The sequence below is a fragment of the Heteronotia binoei genome, chromosome 9 (assembly GCF_032191835.1).
Source record: "Heteronotia binoei isolate CCM8104 ecotype False Entrance Well chromosome 9, APGP_CSIRO_Hbin_v1, whole genome shotgun sequence".
In the NCBI taxonomy this organism is placed as follows: Eukaryota; Metazoa; Chordata; class Lepidosauria; order Squamata; family Gekkonidae; genus Heteronotia; species Heteronotia binoei.
Window position 1 is genome coordinate 29390601 of NC_083231.1, and position 18866 is coordinate 29409466.

Here is an 18866-nt window from a genome sequence, read left to right on the forward strand (position 1 = left end):
GCTCATAGCTTGAAGAACACTTCATGGATCTAAAGTGCCAGTGGATGCCAGCTTTTCTCTCAAACACTGGGAGAGGGGGAGAAGGAAGGAGAGGCAGCGCAGCTCCTCTCTGCACAACATAGAGACAAGGGAAGGAAAGAAGCCAAACAGAGCTCAGGCTTTGCACCCTGTGTCAATCTTCAAGGCTAGCTTTTCTCTGCACAGCAGAGAGATGGTGGAAGGAAGGAAGCAGAGCAGAGGTCATGCTTTGACTTTGACTTTTCTTCTGACCCGGTAGTGAGGCTTCCATGGCCCGGTACCAGATCCCGACCCTGCAAATGGGAAACAGTGTTCTATATGGATTGTTGTGTAGTATAGAATACCTACTTTCTGCTGGAGTCCACAGGAGCAGAGCTCTGCCTGGGTTGGCCAGGGCTCCAACTGACCCGATCTGCCATGTGGTGGCCACATGCTCCCAGGCCAGGTGGTGTGTCCTAATATGCAAATCAGCTCCTCCTGGGCTTTTTCAAAGCACTGCCTACTTTTGTTTTCCATCTATATACTGTCATTTCCCCAGTATTTTCTTGCATTAATATCGTTTTGAAGCATGGGATTACCAATAACGGGATTTTTAAACTCAAGTTGCTGTCACAGGCACATTCAACCATGTTAATGTCCATGTTCAGTTTCTAATAAAATGCAAGTGTGAATTCAGCCTCCAATGCAGTAATCACACTGATCCAAAGAGTCACTCATATGTGTCATGGCAACTGTTGTCATGGTATTACCATGGCATTTAAATAGATGGGTAGTTTAAAGCCTATAGCAGCAGCCTGTTCCAGGCATACACTAGATTCCACATGCATTGTTAATTTTCGGGGTCCTTTTAAAAAAATCAAATGGTACTCACAAGTGGCTCTTATTTTGAAATGATAAGGCACAAAGGTTCAAGAGAATTCCATAATGAAGACATTGCAGAATGTCACATTCTTCTGTATTTTCTTGTTTCTATTTCTGAATGCCTCAATATGGCAGGGGGAGGCAGATTTCTATGCTCCTAAAAATAAGTGACAACTTGAGCTTTTTTGAACAATGATAATGCTCTAGACTGGAATTCTGCAAGAGCCCAGCAAGCGCATGATGCAAATAAATCCCCTGTATCTGGAAGTCTCTCGTGTCACTGTAGGTGAATATGCCTATATTAGAGAGGTGTCCAAAACAGAATGGGGCAAAACTTATCAATGTATGTAGCAGAGGTGGACATAAGATGTCAGAACACCAAAGGACTAAAGATATCTGAAGAGACCGAATCTACTAATCTACTGATTGATGTTCTATTCAGTTTAATACAAAGCCAGCCAAAGATTATTGAGAATGGGGATAGATAAAGGGAGGTATTTGTCTTTTGTCGTTATTCTGTTTCTCTTAATTGGTAACTTGTATAACTGTCAGCTGGGTTCATCAGTACCATTTTGGATAACAGCCATAATACACTAACCATGTGCCCATGGTGCATAGAACCAATAATCTGTCCAGAGATATAAATACTTCTATGCTGCTCTAGCCATGCATAGTTTGAAAACTGAAAGTGGGCCATCTTGCTCACCACTTCAGTTGTTGGAGGAACTGTGATGAAAAATCCAAAGAAAGCTCGAGCTCTCTCAGTCAATTCTTTGTTGGTCACAGTGTGTGCCTGGCCTCATAAGAACATAAGAGAAGCCATGTTGGATCAGGCCAATGGTCCATCCAGTCCAACACTCTGTGTCACACAGTGGCCAAAAAACCCAGGTGCCATCAGAAGGTCCATCCGTGGGGCCAGAACACTAGAAGCCCTCCCACTACGCCCCCCCCCCCCGCACAAGCACCAAGAATACAGAGCATCACTTGCCCCAGACAGAGAGTTCCAACAATACACTGTGGCTAATAGCCACTGATGGACCTCTGCTCCGTATGCTTATCCAATCCCCTCTTGAAGCTTGCTATGCTTGTAGCCACCGCCACCTCATGTGGGAGTGAATTCCATGTGTTAATCGCCCTTTGGGTAAAGAAGTACTTACTTTTATCCGTTCTAACCTGACTGCTCAGCAATTTCAGAAAAGGTATAAATACCAGAAAAGGTATAAATCCAGGGGGACACCTTGGGTGAGCTGAAGGGATCCCCGATTTCCACCAATTAACGCCCCCTGCCCACCACTGACTGTTTCACCCTCAGGCCCTCTCAGAAATCAGATGGGGGGAGCTGTGCCAGCTTTTGAGGCCTGTAGCCACAATAAAAATTTTTTAAGGCAATATATTATGTGAATAAAGATAAGCAGTGAAACATATTAAATGGTAAAAAATTAACAAGAGGCTCTCTTTGAAATTGAGGCCCAGGCCAAATGGCCTTCCTGGGGCCCTGGGGTTGCCAATCCCCAGCTGGAGGCAAGGGATCCCCTGGTTTGGAGGCCCTTCCCTTGCTTCCGGGTTATCAGAAAGCGGGGGTGGGGCATGTTGAATGTTCACTGGGCACTACATTATACCCTATGGAGACTGCCCCCATAGGGTATAATGGAGAATTGATCTGTGGGTATATGGGGCTGGGGGGCATGTTTTTTTGAGGTAGAGGCACCAAATTTTCAACATAGCATCTGGTGCCCCTCAACCAATACCGCCCCCCCCCCCAAGATTTAAAAGATTGGACCGGGGTCCAATCCTATGAGCTCCAATGAAGCGAAGGCTTTTAAAAGGAGTGTAGTCCCTTGAAATGTGATGGCCAGAACTCTCTTTGGAGTTCACTCATGCTTGTCACAACCTTGCTCTTGGCTCGACCCCCAAAGTTCCCAGATATTTCCTGACTCAGACCTGGCAACCCTATGGGGCCCTACTTACCCCAAGTTGCTTCCACCACACACCATACCATTCCCGAGAGTCCCTGAGCCCTCAGGAGCAGCATTTGAGTGACTGCATCAGGAACAAGGTGACCAAAGAAACCCTGTCCTGCATTAACAATCAAATTATTTATGGTTTAGTCTCCTGTCTGTTTTTAATCCAGTGCTCTAAAAGAAAAATGTTGCAAGTTCACTTATTAACACTTTTGTTTCTGCCACCATAAATTTTAGCTTAGAAAATGTATGGATTTGGTAAACCCCAACTTTAATTCAGGACCTGTCCCTTTGTTACCTCATCACTTGGTCTCTTCTGTTGACTTCATACAAGCATTCAGGCACTAAAGAAAGGCATAATGACTCCCAGCCACATTGGTACCATTTTCTGTCAGCCCCTCATGGCTGTCATTTTTCCTGCCACATCACTAGAGTTTTTTTTAACCAATGCTAACTGCTATAGTGTTATGAAACTATAATGCTATGGCAGCATAGTAATTACTGGGGGTTTAGGGGAGAGGGAAACCACCTCAGGTAGTGCATCAGGGGGAAATACGGGGAAAATGGCAGCTTACAGAGGAACATTGTGCACAAAAATTCCTGCGTGGATGCAATATTGCCAATGCGAATGACTCTGTATTTACATTCCATTCACAAAATCCACTCTACATTGCCAGAAAACTCCTTTGCAGATCCAATCTAAGTCCAAATTTTAAATTACATTCAAGAAATTGTTGCAATGACAGACAGGTCACATTCCATCAGCATAACTTATCTCACAGAGTTTTTGTGAGGATAAAATAGAGAAAGTGGGTCGTGTACACTGCACCGAGTTCACCAAAGGAAGAACAGGATACATTTGTAATCAATATTGAGAATTCCTCTGAATTCATTAGACTCTGTACTTCACCTTACAAAAACTGGTATAAAGTAAGAGTCCAGTAGCACCTTTAAGACCAACAAAGTTTTATTGTCTTTATTCTGTTGCTTCAGACCGACACAGCTACCTACTACAAACTGGTGTTTTATAGAATGACTGCTCTGGTAATGATTTGTGGGTTAGAGAAATACTTACTCCATGTTTATGTAGCAAACAACTGTAAAATAAATATAATTTAAATAGGTTTTCCCCTGCTTTGAGCCTTCAACAATGGGAGAAATACATATTAAAACAAATACATATTAGGAACACAATGTAGGGAATGAGGACGGACTTGGTTATAATTGGTTGGACATGCCATTTGAGGCACTTGTTTAAAATATCTGTGCCTGTCTTTCAGGTCTTCCAGTTATAGTATGGGAACACGGGCCTTTTCCCATGACAGCATTTTCATACCTGATGGGCGAGCAGAGAGTGAAGAGTCTGTTCAAGCAATGTCACAGGACAACATTCTAGGAAAAGTCAAAACCCTTCAGGTAAGAATTAGTAAGCTATGTGACTCTAGAGGTAGAACAATTCAAAGCCTTGTGGAATCCTTCACTTGCTGTACTGTCATTAGAGTTGCCAGCTCCAGCTTGGAAAATACCTGTTGATTTGGGGGGTGGAGCCTGAGGAGGGCGGGCTTTGGGGAACTGGCATTTTCTCCAGGTGAACTGATCTCTATCACCGGGAAATCAGTTGTAATCACAAGAGAGCTCCAGCTACCACCTGGAGCTTGGTAACCCTGAATGTCATTATCATTCATTGTTTGTACTGTGCCTGTCATTAAACTAGGGGCCATACTCTCAAGAGAGAGTTAAGGGTAAAGAAGATGGATCAAGTTTATGGTTCCAGTCTTGAAAGCCATTCCCCATCAGCTTATAGTATGGAGAGTGAAAATGAAACATTGCAATGCTCAGATTCCATCCTCCAGCTCTAAAGTTCAAGTCTGCACTATTTGAGACCCACCATGATTTGTGTTGTGTTTTGCTGCAACTTGATCCGCTACTTTGTGGTAGCTTGACAGCAGCTGCAGACATGTGACTCAGGAAACACAAACTGCTTTCTGTTTTGTTATAATCCATAAGAATGTAAGAAGAGACCTGCTGGTCCATGTAGTCCAGTATCCAGTTGCTCTGGAGAGATGCAGATAAATGGGTTTTTTACATTTTCTGAATTTGCCCAGATTACGTAGATAGTTCAGTTGTAATTCCAGAAGAGCTCCACCCCCCACATGGAGTAGGGTTGCCAGGTCTGACTCAGAAAACTTTGGGGGTGGAGCCAGGAGACTTTGGGGAGTGGAACCAGGAGCAAGGTTGTGATAGGCTCGATTGAACTCTAAAGGGAATTCTGGCCATCACATTTAAAAGGACTACATTCCTTTCAAGTGCCTTCCTTCCATAGAAAATAATGGAGAATGAGGGCATCTTCTTTTGGGGCTTATAGAATTGGATCCTTCGGTCCAGTCTTTTTTAAACTTGAGGAGGTTGAAGAGAGGCACCAGATGCTATGCTGAAAATCTGGTGCCTCTACCTAAAAAAACAAAAACAGCCCCCGCCCCGCGCCAAGCCCCAGATACCTGTGGACCTATTCGCTATTATACCCTATGGGAGCCAGTCTCCATAGGGTATAATGGAATGCTCAGCAAACATTTCCTTCTCCACCCTGCTTTCTGATAACCCTGAAGCGGGGGGCAGACAGAACAGCCCAGGCTTGAGAGAGTTCAAAGCTTTATGGGAAACTTTATGGGAAATAGAACTCCCTGGCTAAGGAGCGCAATTTTTTGTGCACAGGGTGTGTATGTGTGTGTGTGTGTGAGAGAGAGAGAATGAAAGAGAGAGTACAGTGGGGAAAATAATTTAAACCTGTTCCCTGATGTGGTACATTCCAAAGAATGTACTATTTCATTATTTGAAACTGCTGACTGCATAAACAGGCCCTCAGACAGAAGTTGCTGTATTGCTGAAATTCAGTGGCCCATATTGGTATGCATGTCAAAGCAATCCTAACTTACCCCTATTGATGACAGGTATTATTGAAGAGTTACTTATTCTTTTAAAAAGCAATTAGTAATAAAACATCTTCTGAGCAGAGGGCAGCAGTTCCTAAAATTATTGAGTTGCCCCGATTATGTAGATAGTTCAGTGAGTCTAGTTGGCTAACAGAGGGGCCTTCATCCGGTACAAGGAGACATGCATTTCCAGAACATATCTCTTCCACAAGAGGAAGGGTGAGCCATTAGTGGAACAGATTCTTAGGCAACATTCTTTTCAGTGGTTTAGGAAAATATCTAAAATGCCCTTTCCCCAAGCAAGTATAAATCAGCCACAACTTTAAATTAATTTGGAAGGTGACCACTGTATAGCCACAGCTGTGGTTTTTTCCTTGAAAAATATAGTTTTCATTGATAGAGCGTACCCTTAAACTTCGCTTTCCTTGTTGCTGAAAACATGCATTCATCTCGCTGCCTTAAAGTTCTTTGAGCAGAAGTGGCTTCTCTCTTCTAAATTTAGAATCTTCAGTAATCAAAACATGTCTGCTCTAGTTGCTAGAGGCTATAGTGAAGTTAAACCTTCATTAAATCAGGTTTGAATAATTAACAGCTAAATGCAGCTATGGCAAAAAAAAAAAAAAAGAGTTCCAGAAACATATATATCACATAGAGCTCGAAAAGTGTGCGAACCAGGAAGCATACTTAACAAAAGCAAATACCATTTTAAAAGCACGCCTTGATTAAGTATTGGTGTATTTACTCGTTAAGCATATTGCTTGAGAAAATAAAGGCCAAAAGAGGTGTGACCCTTGGAGATTAATGATTATATTTTCCTGGTATATTAAAAAAGACTAATAGCTGCTGCACAGGCCAAGATTTAGACTGGAACTGCAGTATCTGGAGAGAAGAGCCGTAGAAAAGAGCAAGAGTCCTGTAGCATCTGAAAGACTAACAAAATTTGTGGCAGGGAATGAGTTTCGTGAGGCGTTGCTCACTTCTTCTGATACAGCTAGAATGTGAGTCCATCTGTCCTATATTTTGGAAAATGGAGTGATTTCAGATGCCAAATGACATTAGCAGGCAAATGACAATAGCAGGTGTGATTGGATTAAGTGTGATAAGCAGAGGGGTAGTAGGAGTGGAGAAATCAGGAGATGGCATGGCTGATGTTATAAGGGTGATTAACATGTGGAATTCACTGCCACGGGAGGTGGTGGTGGCTACAAGCTTAGCCAGGTTCAAGAGGGGATTGGATAAAAATATGGAGCAGAGGTCCATCAGTGCCTATTAGCCACAGTGTGTGTGTGTGTGTGTATATGTATTTTGGCCACTGTGTGATACAGAGTGTTGGACTAGATGGGCAATTGGCCTGATCCAACATGGGCAGGCTTCTCTTATGTTCTTATGTCCAGTGATGGTGCTGCTAGGATCTATGAAAGTAAGTTGGCATCTTGGTTTGTTGCAGGCCTTGGTATCCGAGTCCATGTTACTGTTATATAGTTTATCCTTGTGGGCAGGAAGCTGTTTTAGGTTAGCAGGCTGTCAGTAAGCAAGAAAAGCCCCCCTCCTAGTGCCTCTATGAGGGAAGTGTCACTCTCCAACATGGGTTGTAGGTCATTAATAATGTGTTGAACTGGCTTGAGTTGTGAACTGTGAGTGACCACCAGTAGTGTTCTGTTGTCATTTTCTTTGTGCATGTCTTATGTTGAGTCATCCCTGGATATCGTACTGGCCTTTCCGATCATCTTTCTCACTATATTAGGAGAATATTGCAGTTGCAAAAATGTCTTCTTTAAGATCCTTAAAGTGAGTACCTCTGTCTGAGGGGTTGGAGCCGATGTGACTATAGCTTAGGGCTTGGTTATACACAGGGCTTTTTAAAATCAGGAATGCAGTTCTGGCTGGCTTGGCATCAGAGGGTGTGGCCTAATATACAAATGAGTCCCTGTTGGGCTTTTTTCTACAGAAAAGCCCTCTGTGAAACAATGGGTGTGGCCTAATATGCAAATGAGTTCCTGCTGGGCTTTTTCAGCAAAAAAAGCCCTGGTTATACACAATGGATTGTTGGGGTGGTAGCTGAAAGCATGTAGATATGTTTGCCTATCTGTCAGTTTTTGATATAATGTGGTACTTATCTGTCGTTTGTGTATATTTACTGTGGTGTCCAGGAAGTTTGTGTAGAGTAATTTATATTTAGGTTGATCGTGGGTGTGGAAGTTGTAGAAGGTGTGATGAAACCTCTCAATGACTTCTTTGCCATGGGTCCAGACAATAAAAATGTCATCAATGAATCTCAAGTAAAGGAGAGGTGCCAATGGGTTCAGAAAATGCTGTTCTAGACCTGCCTTTAAAATGTTGGCATACTGTGGAGTCATGCAGGTGCCCATAGTTGTGCCATGGATTTGGAGGTATAAGGTCTCAGCAAGGTTTAACTCTTCCACATTCGCATAGTTTTATTGCAACAGCCCTTGTCTTGCTATTAGCTTTACAAGGGGAAAAAGACAGTCTTTCCCCCCTTCCAGGTCTAATTACTCATGTGTGGGTCTTTGCAGTTACCAAACTCGGGGGGAGGGGGGGGTTGAATCTCTTCTCCCCTGTTCTGCAGTCTTGATGTGAATCAGGACCATTTTTAGACCAGAGAGAAATTCTGATCACTGATTTCCCAGTGACTCATCTGTTTTGATCTTTAAAATATATTAATACAAAGGGTGGAAATTGGACATTGCATCAGATGTAATATTTTCTATGCTGAGGTAATAAATAATAATTCTCTAGTCTCAGATAAGGTGGTTTTCAAAGAAAGTGACTCAAGGGTAGAAGCGAAAGCAAAACACAGATTGCGGCCAACACCGATCTCCTACTTGACGTCATGTTCTTTCCACATAACATAGAGAACCTCATTCTGAATGTTATGGTGTTGTCACTTCATGAATTTTCCTGACTCCATTTCAGCTCATTAGATGTACTAGTAAGAGTGGGGAAAAGCATTATGTTACGAGGATGGAGAGATGACCAAATCCATGGGATCCGTCCTCTTGTTTTGCTTTCAGTCAAACCTGTTTCTGTATTCATATTATCATTTTCTGTTTCCTTGCACAATATTTTTCTCATTGGAATTAATGCATTTTCAGTGTCAATTTTGCACCAGTTGTATATAAATGCAGAGAGCATTAAATGTCCAAAAACAAACTGGGAACCTCTCAATGAAATTCAGTAGGCAGAACAAAAAAGGGCACAACAAAGGAACAATAATGCATTTTTGTGCATCTCTATTGGGCATGCATGCCTTGGAATAACAATATAGCCATTTACTCATTGTGTCACATGTGGAGACGGGATAAACTTAAAAGGGGTAAACAAAATCTCATTGACTTATTACATGTTTCCAGCACACACACACCCATTTTCATGTGTCTAAATAAAAGCTACAGCTTTTGGTATGCACAACTGGAAAATATTTTTTGGAAGGAGCAAGGACTGCAAGCCTCTCTATGCAGGAATTTCGCCACTAGCCAAAGAGTGTTTTAACACACTATCTTTTTGTATTGCTATTTGAGAGTCAGTGCTTGCTGTTAAATTAAAATGTCATTGCAAACTAATAACGGAAGGAAACAACATAGCAAAGTATTAATGACTTGCTTGCCATACTGACATTTACTGCTTGTCTTCAGTTCTCAAAGATGTTGAAAGGAAGCTGACAAACAAAAGTTTCAAATGGAAATATTTTACAGGAGGACTTCAAAATGCCTCAGGTGCCTAGAGTCTGGTTCGGTGAAGACATGAGGGCAAGGGCATTACTTGAGAACCAGTTTGCTGTAGTGGTTAAGTGCACGGACTCTTATCTGTGAGAACCAGGTTTGATTCCCCACTCCTCAACTTGCAGCTGCTGGAATGGCCTTGGGTCAGCCATAGCTGTTGCAGAATTGTCCTTGAAAGGGCAGCTTCTGTGAGAGCTCTCTCAGCCCCACCTACCTCACAGGGTGTCTGTTGTGGGGGGAAGGTAAAGGAGATTGCAAGTCGCTCTGAGACTGAGTTTCGGAGTGAAGAACAGGGTATAAATCCTTCTTCTACCTCCCCTCCCCCAGTTTAAACACTAATATATGTTGGTCACAATAAATAAATGTTCAATAGATGAGAGATTTTTAGAAAGCTGCATCTGGCCCACAAAGATAAAAAAAGCTGGTCTTTGTTAATATTGGAGAGAACCCAGCAAAACCAGCTAGAGAACATTCAGCATTTGGTGGGGGAATTTGGAAATGCGGCATACTCATATAAACCCATTCTTCCCGCTTGGCACCAACTTGGATGTGGACTCTGAAGCTACATTGAATGTGGAATAATGGTTACAGTGTTGGACCAGGATCTGGGGGATCCAGATTCAAATCCCCACTCTGCCTTGGAAGCTTGCCGCCTACTCTCAGCCTTACCTATCTCACAGGGTTGTTGTTATGAGGATAAAACGGAGGTGTGAATGGCCATATTGTTAGGGTTGCCAGCTCTGAGTTGGGCAACACCTGGAGATTTGGGGGAAGGAGCCTAGGATAGGTGGGGTTTGGGGAGGAGAAGGACCTCAGCAGGTTGTAATACCATAGAGTCCACCCTCCAAAGCTGCCATTTTCTCCAGGGGAGCTGATCTCTGTAGTCTGAAGATCAGTTGTAATAATAGAAGATCTCTAGATGCCAGCTGAAGGTTATCAACCCTACATACTGTAAAGCCCAGGCTAGCTTGATCTTGTCAGATCTCAGAAGCTAAGCAGGATCAGCCCTGACTAGTACTTCAAGGAATACCAAAGTTGGGATGCTGAAACAGGCAATGGCAAACCACCTCTGAATGCCTCTCACCTTCAAAACCGTAGAAGGCTGCAATGTCAGCTGTCAAAAAAGTCAATTTGGGATCCCTATTGGGGAAAAAAATGGGATATAAACACCTAAACAAAAAAGGGCCGTTTCATCTCTCTGTGTCCATAGCAATATCAGTTTTTGGTCTTGCACGTAGTAGTAGTCAACTACTTGATCTAAATCAGAGTCTAAAACTTCATTTTTTATTTTTTTGATGCTAATTCACGTCAGTAGTGTTTTATTCATTTCTTCTCATAGACAATGCAATATCTTGACCTGATCCAGATGAAGCATAGTGCTGTTTTAATTTAATTTTATTTCTTCTGTAATATACTTTTATCTTTCCTCTGTTTGGAGGACTACCTTGATATTGAAAATATTTCTGTGTATCCAACAATCTCATATTTTATAAAAGTTCAGCAAATATCCTTTGCTTGAGCATTCATTTCCTGTAGATTTTCACACATCAGATGACAGGCAGGGAAACCAGACCTTGTGGGAAAAAATCTCTGTAATTTACAAAATAAAAATAATTAGCAGTCTCTTCTCTCCTAACTGGGTATGATTCATTTAGCTACTTGGAGAAACGAATGCTACATTTTCCATGTGCCTGTTCGATATGCTTTAAAATCATTTAATTCCCATGTCACACCCAATTTTTCATTTCTTTCAAATGTAATCATGTGAGGTACTATTTTTGTAGGCCTTCAACATTAGCAAATATCATTATGAAAAAATATAGTCCTGTGACTCTGAGTGGCCATAAATAAATGCGGATGGCCATAAATAAACAAAGAAATAAATAAATATCACAGGGTTATTGTCAGGATAAAATAGAGAAGAAGAGAATGATGTGATCCATTTTGGATACCCATTGAGGACAAAGGCAAAATACAAATAAACACCCTCTCCCCCAATTGTTTTTGTAGGAAGTGATGTTGTGAGAGTGGCTGATTCACACGTTACAACGTACATAGGTTGGATCTGTGATCTCCACCCTGTGTAACAGTCAGGTGTGAACTGCAGGTTCTCCTTCAAGCACATGGTGCTCAAGCTGGATCAGGACTGCATAGAGACAGTCATAGAGAAGGAATAGAGAAGAAGCTTCAGCAGTTTTTCCCAGGGCTTTTTTTTTTTTAGAAAAAAAATCAGCGGAACTCATTTGTATATTAGGCCACATCCCCTGATGCCAAGTCAGCCGAACTGCTTTCCTGTGCATTCCTGCTAAAAAAAAAGCCCTGGTTTTCCCAAGCAAAAACTGTTCATGGGAGGTGCTTTTCGGTCCACTAGAGAAATCCACTTGTACCCCAGGAAACATGTGAGCTTCCCCAATGGGACATCTAGCACTCCCTGGCCATCAATGAAAACTGCATATTTAAGAAGTTGGGACAGAAGAAATTGGAGTCAGCTGTATGGCATCTTTCTGTGTTTCAGCTTAACGTATGAGCCATCTCTACAGCAGGAGGGGGGTTATTTAGTATGGGGGGAAATTAGTGGCACGTAAGTGGAAAGAAGAAGAAGCTACAACTGTGCCCATACCTGGACTGCCTTTTTTGCAAGGAAGAGGTGAAAGCTCTGAAGAGGACAGTCCAGTGAACAAGCGAACAGTGAACTCTCCTATTTGTGAGGAGAGTGACATATCTGAACCACCCCCATTGTGAGGAGCCATCAGGATGAAGAGTGGTCCAGGTGTTAGCAGTGCAGCCTCCTTGTCCTTGACTCTTTATGAGGGTACAGAGGCTGCACTTGCATCTGGGCCACTCTCTTGGGGAAGAGGAGGAGCAGTCCAGGAATAGGTGCTGGGGACTACCTCTGCTACCACCACTTTGCCTCAGCACACCTGTGCTCAGATAACAGCATCCCATTTAGATTGGAGCAAATTGTTTTAAAAGGGAAAGGAGAATCCTTGCCCCCCCCCTATTTTTTTATGCTGTCAAATCTCAGCTGACTTGCAGCAAACCCATGGGGTGCTCAAGGCAAGAGACATTCAGAGGCGGTTTGCCCTTGCCTTCCTCTGCATAGAGACCCTGGACCTCCTTGATGGTCTCCCATCCAAATAACTATCAGGGACAACCCTGCTTAGCTTCCCAGATCTGATGAGATCAGGTTACCCTGGGCTATCAACATTAGTGGTTAGATCCAGGTGGGCAGCTGTGTGGGTCTGAAGCAGTAGAACAAAGTAGGAGTCAAGTAGCACCTTTAAGACCAACAAAGTTTTATTCAGGATGTAGGCTTTTGTGTGCTCTAAGCACACTTCATCAGACAGTAGGATGGAATGGCAAGCAGTCGTAAATATAGAGAAAGTGGGCAGTGAATCAGCATGCAAAATCATGGAAATGTCCCTTAGCATATTAAAAGAATCACAAGCCAGGGCCTAGACTGCCAGCCAGTGTCCACTGGGCTAAAAATACAGAAACAGTAATAAATGCCAGAATAGCAGATTGATGTCCATTAAGTATCCTGCAATAAATGAGAGTCTGCTCTAGGTTAAAAGGAAAGCATAAGGGTTTCAGAGGCTTAATTTAATGTTGGGGTTTTTTGCTATGTAGATTTCTTCAGCTGATAGCACTATGATCTTCTCACACACACACACAAAGAATAAAAATATGGAGCATATGTTTTTGGGGAACAATAATTACAAACAAAAAAGAGAGCCCATTCTACCTCTCCTGAATGTTAATGGCTATTTATGTACCTTCTAACGCATAGGTTTATTTTGTTTTTCAGCAACAGTTGGCCAAGAATATAAAATTTGGCCAACCCCCACAAATGACAGTTTCAGTGAAGACATTTGGGGAATCAAACACTAGTATAGAAGCAGATGTGTTACTGAGCAGCCCCATGGAGACTGAGACACAGCAAGACTTGGGCCTCCCGGAGAACTATAATAAAGTAAGCACTTAAATCAAACATATTCACTATGTAGCTGGAACAATAAAGTTCACTGAAGCATAGCCACCATGTCCACTGAAACAGAGCAAAGCTCACGGAGGTATTTTATAGGCAGGTTTAATAGCCCTTGGTATCTGGCTGTCTAATATAATTTATATGTGTTGGGAACTCAGGGAATAAATTGGGCAGAAGTCTCTGCCTACTGGGCTGCTTGAGGATAATCAGCAGATGTAATGCAAAGGAAGTCTGAGAATGTTGTGTAGGGGACTGTGTTGAGTTCAAATCGAGTTAATTCACTGACACATGGCTCTGCCTTATCCTGAGTCACACTGTTGGTCTATCAAGGTCAGTACTGTCTGTTCTGGCTGACAGCAGCTTTCCAGAGTCTCAGGTAAAGCAATGCTCTTTCACATCGCTTAACTAATCCTTTAAATAGAGAGGCCAGGGGTTGAACCTGGGATCTTCTGCGTACCAAGCAGATGCTGTACCATTGAGTTGCGGCCCCTCCACACCTTGGTATTTCCTCTTATTTCAGGATTATGCAAGTCATGAAACTTAGCTCAAGACAAGAGCTCTGATGTTGGGCCAGTGCTTTCACCTGTTAATAAATTTATTAAATTTATTATTATTTCACGCACACGCTCAAAAACACAATTTCAATCCACTTGCAATGCACTTTGCAACTAGAGTTCATGATGTGAAATGGCAAAATCTATTTCCAATCAATTGCTGAATGAAACTACATTATTAAATATGTGTGGAAGTACCTTATAACTTCCTGATAGATGAAACAAAACAAGCGATATATTTTGCAGCCCTTGATTCTACGGAATCTGCTGTTTTTTGTGTTACATAAATCTGCATTAATTCATCTTCCTTGTATCTCAAGGCTAAAGTTTACCCATTATCTTTCACCTCTGTTCCTCATCTTAGACTATGTACTGATGCTGCATTAGCAAAGGTGCATAGATCATCCTTGTTCTGAAAGATCTTCACTGGCTGCTTGCTTCTGAACAGAATTCAAAGTGCTGGCGCTTCCTTTTTAGACCATAAATGACTTGAGACCGGGGTACCTGAAGGACCATGCTAGGGTCGTCAGCTCTGGTTGGGAAATACCTGGAGATTTTGGAGGTGGAACCTGGGGAAGTGGGGTTTAATGAAGAGAGGAACCTCAGCAGAGTGTAATGCCAGGATTTACTCTCCAAAGCAGATTTTTTTCTCCAGGGAGACTGGGCTTGGTCATCTGGAGAATAACAGATGGCAGCCTCCAGGTACCACCTGGAGGTTGGTGACCCTGACAGCACTAGCCAATCCACAAGTTCGGGTCATTTTCCCAAGCTCTGTTCTCTGTGCCCCTCGCCTGCAGAGATGAGCCAGGTGCCTGTCAGAGGCAGGACTTTTCCTGTGGTCATGCCTTGCCTTTTGAATTCCCTTCCCCCTCAACTGCCTGTCCCAGGTTTCTAAAGCACTCTCTAGAGCACACAGTAGCCTGAAGGCCCTCATCAGTCTGGATTTAGAGTAGAAAAGCAGATGGCATTTGCCTAGCTCCTTCCAATTTCCACTCCTCTCCACTTCAGCACAATGGGGTCGGTCAGATGCATCCTCTCAGCTCACTCTCCGCAGGCACAGTCATTTGGGGATCTTTAGCATTTTTACAATACCTTTTTCTGTCAATGGCAGAGGAACCTGCCAGAATTGATTTGAGAAAGGTGCACAAATGTCTGCCTATGCTGGTCTCATTATCAGTGAAAGAAACAGAGAAGAGGTGCTGTTTCCCTTGAGAGACATGGCAGATGTTACTCTTCTATGGGAGAATGAGAGCTAAGCGAACCCTAATTTCTCAGGTCACTATATTGGCTCCTCCACACATTTATTTGAGCTAAGGTGTGTGTCTTTGTGTGAAAAACTCAAGGACACCTCATTGCAAATAGGTGTTTTGTTTTAAATGCTGCAGATTGGAAATTAATGCAAGCAGGCAGACTTGAACACATTTTCTTTCAAGGACCCAGATGCAAATGCTTAAAAACTATGAGTCAGATGTGCTCTTATTTTTTTTAAAAGGAAAAGAAATAAATTCTTGTCTTCTGAGATTTTGACTCAATCTGTCAGTCTTTTTAAAAAGTAATTTTCAGTCAAAAGCAGAAGTAATGAAGGGGGGGAGGACAGAGAATTTCCCAGTTACAGCACTTAGGAAGTTCCTTGTGAATATAAATCTTAGACATTAATCCTGTCATCCTAAACAGGGACTATTCAGAATACTTCTCAAATTGATATAGATGGGCTTACTTGCAGGGAAATATTCTTAGGATTGCACTCTAAGACTTACCTGTAAATGTCTTGTCAAAATATAAAAAATTAAAATAGAAACTTCATGGGACGCTTATTCAGACTGGAGGTCTCATATTTGGAGGTGGGGGCAGGGGAGATGAGGTTTAATCCTTCACCTCACTCATGGTTTGCCCTTCCTTGTTAATCTTGAAAAGAAAATAAATAGTTAAAGTGGGTGGTGCCTTCTAGAGTTCTGAATACTCGGGGCGGGGGGGGGGAGTGCTTATGTTTGTTGAACCTGTGCTGTGTTTGAAGGGTTACCTTTAATGTCAGTCCAGATTGTTGCCGCTGCAGCAAATGCCCAGGCACTTTCCCCTCATTTCCCTTACCTCAGCCCCCAATGGCGGCTGTCCTCCCCCCTGTCACCAGGGGCCTTATCAGACTTTCAGTAATACTTACAGTCCTATAAGGCAGTTGTTGCAGTAATGAATTAGTTCCCAGCTGTCATTTTTTTAAAAAGTAAGCTTCCAGCTCTTTTGCAGCATTATAAAGAAAAATGTACAGCCAGCACCTTTTCACTTCTAACTCCATGGTGGAAAAGATTTTTTAAAAAATGAAAGCTGGAAACTAATATATTGTTGCATTGTTCTGATAGGGACCAAAAACATTTCCAGAACATCTCCACTCTGGAAATAGCGTGGGAGCTGGTCATATTGTGACCAAGGACTTCCCCAGGCTCAAATCTACTATAGCAATGTGGTGGCTAGATTGGCGAGTTCTTGCTGTGCCAGAGGTCTAGAACAACAGGCCCAGATGGTATTTTCTGCTGCAGAGCGGGAGTGGAGTAGAACAAATTCATTCTGGAACATTCCAGTGTAGACCAGAAAGGCTCAGCTCAGCTCTGTGAATCATGAAGACTGAGCCTTCTGTAGATTTTCATCTCACAGTCTTATATTTGTTTAACTTGGCAGGAAAACATCTGAAGTTGAAGAATTTTTGAAATGAAGCTCTCGTTGTATGCTTCTGAAAGACTAATTACTCAGAATTTATGTAAATGAATCACTGTTCTGTCAATAGAACAAAAAATAATCCTAGAAAATATATACCATCTTTCAGTTTCAGAAAAGCCTTTGGGGAAGGGGGTTGCATTCAGTCATTATTTCAAAGGTGTAAATTACCTTCTATTCATAACATTCAATGCAGTCTGCGCTGAAATCCTGAATGAGCTCTTGAGGTGGATGCGGTGCATAAATAGAGGCAAATGTCTGAATAGAGACAACTGAAAAGTTGTTGCCTATCAGTGGTGATGTTTTCATTGAATTATACTATTTATAACAGATGAACCATCAGAGGGCTTTACCGCCTGCCCCCCACAGTTCCCTATCTGTGCCATTGAAGTTCCTCCCAGTCCTGTGGATTAGAGCACAGCTGATGTAAGATCCGTGCTACGCTAATTGAGAAAAGCTGGGCAGAGTCGCCCTGTTTACAGTGCACTTAATTGGGTCATAAGGAACCTGAGTTCTGTTCCTAGTTGTGTCATTGCATCCATCATGAAACGTGGGGGAAAATAAAGGCGAATTGTTTATCCCTTGAGTCTGTCATTGACTAAAATGCAAAATGCCTTTGATGCTTCTTTTATGTGACAAAGGACTTCCTGAATCAGGCTGCTGGAGTTGTGACACTGGCAAATGTTGTCTTCTTTTCTAGTCAGGTGGCACACCAGATTCATTAAGCCCAGCAAGTTTGCGTGGAACAAGGCATGAAGGGGAAGAGAAGGTAACTGCCTTTGCTTCAAAGCATCACTTAACACATATTTTGAGCTGAAGACTTAGGAATTTTTTAAAAATGCATACCTAAAAGTGTGAATACAGGCTTTACTGCATCATGTTTTTGCTCTCTTACACACTATTGTTTGCGGTTGTTGCTCTCCTGTATTGCACCCCTCAATTTTTTTCTTGGTTTTTTCCCCCCCAAGACCACTTTTGAGGTCAGAAAAAACACAGGACTAACTCAAAGGCATTTTGGCCCCATCACTAGCTGTGCCATCAGCACAATCCAGCATACTTACAAGTGGCAGTAATGGCAGCATAGCTGTTCGGTCAGGAGGGGTTGAACTGGCAGGCAGGGACTGAAAAATTGAGACGGCGGTCCTAAGAGACCATGAAAGGAAAAGGCAGAGGAGAAGAGGCAGGATGGCTGAAGGCTGTAGTCAGTCAGGTGTGGGCTTCTCCCATAGCTGTAGTAAGGGGAGGAGAAAATTGGCACTTGGTGAAACTCATAAAGGCACAAAAACTTTGTGAGGGTTTGAATCTGGCAATCTTAAAGGGAGCACAGTGGAAGCCAAGAAGTAGTGGTGTGTGTGCCGAATTTAAACACCCAGCCAAATCCTGAACTACATGTGTCTACATTTGAAAAGATAGCATGAAAATACAATGCTCCATATGTGGACAAAAATAGAATGTTCCTTGATTCTGCTCTCATCTCTGCGTTGTTGATTATGAGCCTTTAATCTTGCTGGCATTTTGGCTGGTTTCTGCAAAGCATCTGAAGAGCTGGTTAAACACAAGCAAACTTGTCAGAGACAAGAGACCGCTTGTGTGAGAGATTATGACTCTAGATTAATTAATGAAGTCAAAAATTTCCCTTCCTGAAAGTTTACATTTCTGACCTCTCTATCAATTAAATTAGTTTTAAAATTAATTTTAAAGCAAAAGGTAAACCATGTTCAAAGAACACTAAGAACCATATTATATTAAGCTAGACCAATAGTCCATCAAGTCCAGCACTGAGTCAACTGACAATGGCTGTCCACAGGACTCTTTCCTTTTAACCAGAGATCAAATCTTATGCATGCAAAAATTGTATTTTTCCAATGTGCTATGACCTCTTTTTTTGGTAGTGTTCAGAATCTTGATATCCATGGCAGCTTAATAAGGACTGATCTAGAAATTAATTTGCTATTATCACCCAAAGGAAATGACAGAAGAGTGGAAAGGGAACTGGGTCTGTCAGTATTCTTCTGCATTAACTGAAAAATATCAATATTTGGGTGCAATACTGGAAATTACAACAGTGAAATCAATTAATGAGGCATGAAAGAAAGCCCTCACTCAAC

At 42.3% G+C, this 18866-nt stretch overlaps 1 protein-coding gene across 3 annotated transcripts in view; it reads left to right on the plus strand.

Annotated features, from left to right (window-relative positions):
* Positions 1–18866, plus strand: part of CRACD (capping protein inhibiting regulator of actin dynamics) — an 87767-nt gene that overhangs the window by 45859 nt on the left and 23042 nt on the right. For 2 of the 3 annotated variants that reach the window (XM_060246394.1, XM_060246395.1), the window contains exons 3-5: positions 4121–4256; positions 13319–13483; positions 17459–17527. In XM_060246394.1, the coding sequence (XP_060102377.1) occupies positions 4121–4256; positions 13319–13483; positions 17459–17527 (370 nt within the window). The remainder of the gene's footprint in view (positions 1–4120; positions 4257–13318; positions 13484–17458; positions 17528–18866) is intronic. The other variant, XM_060246396.1, reaches the window with a different exon arrangement.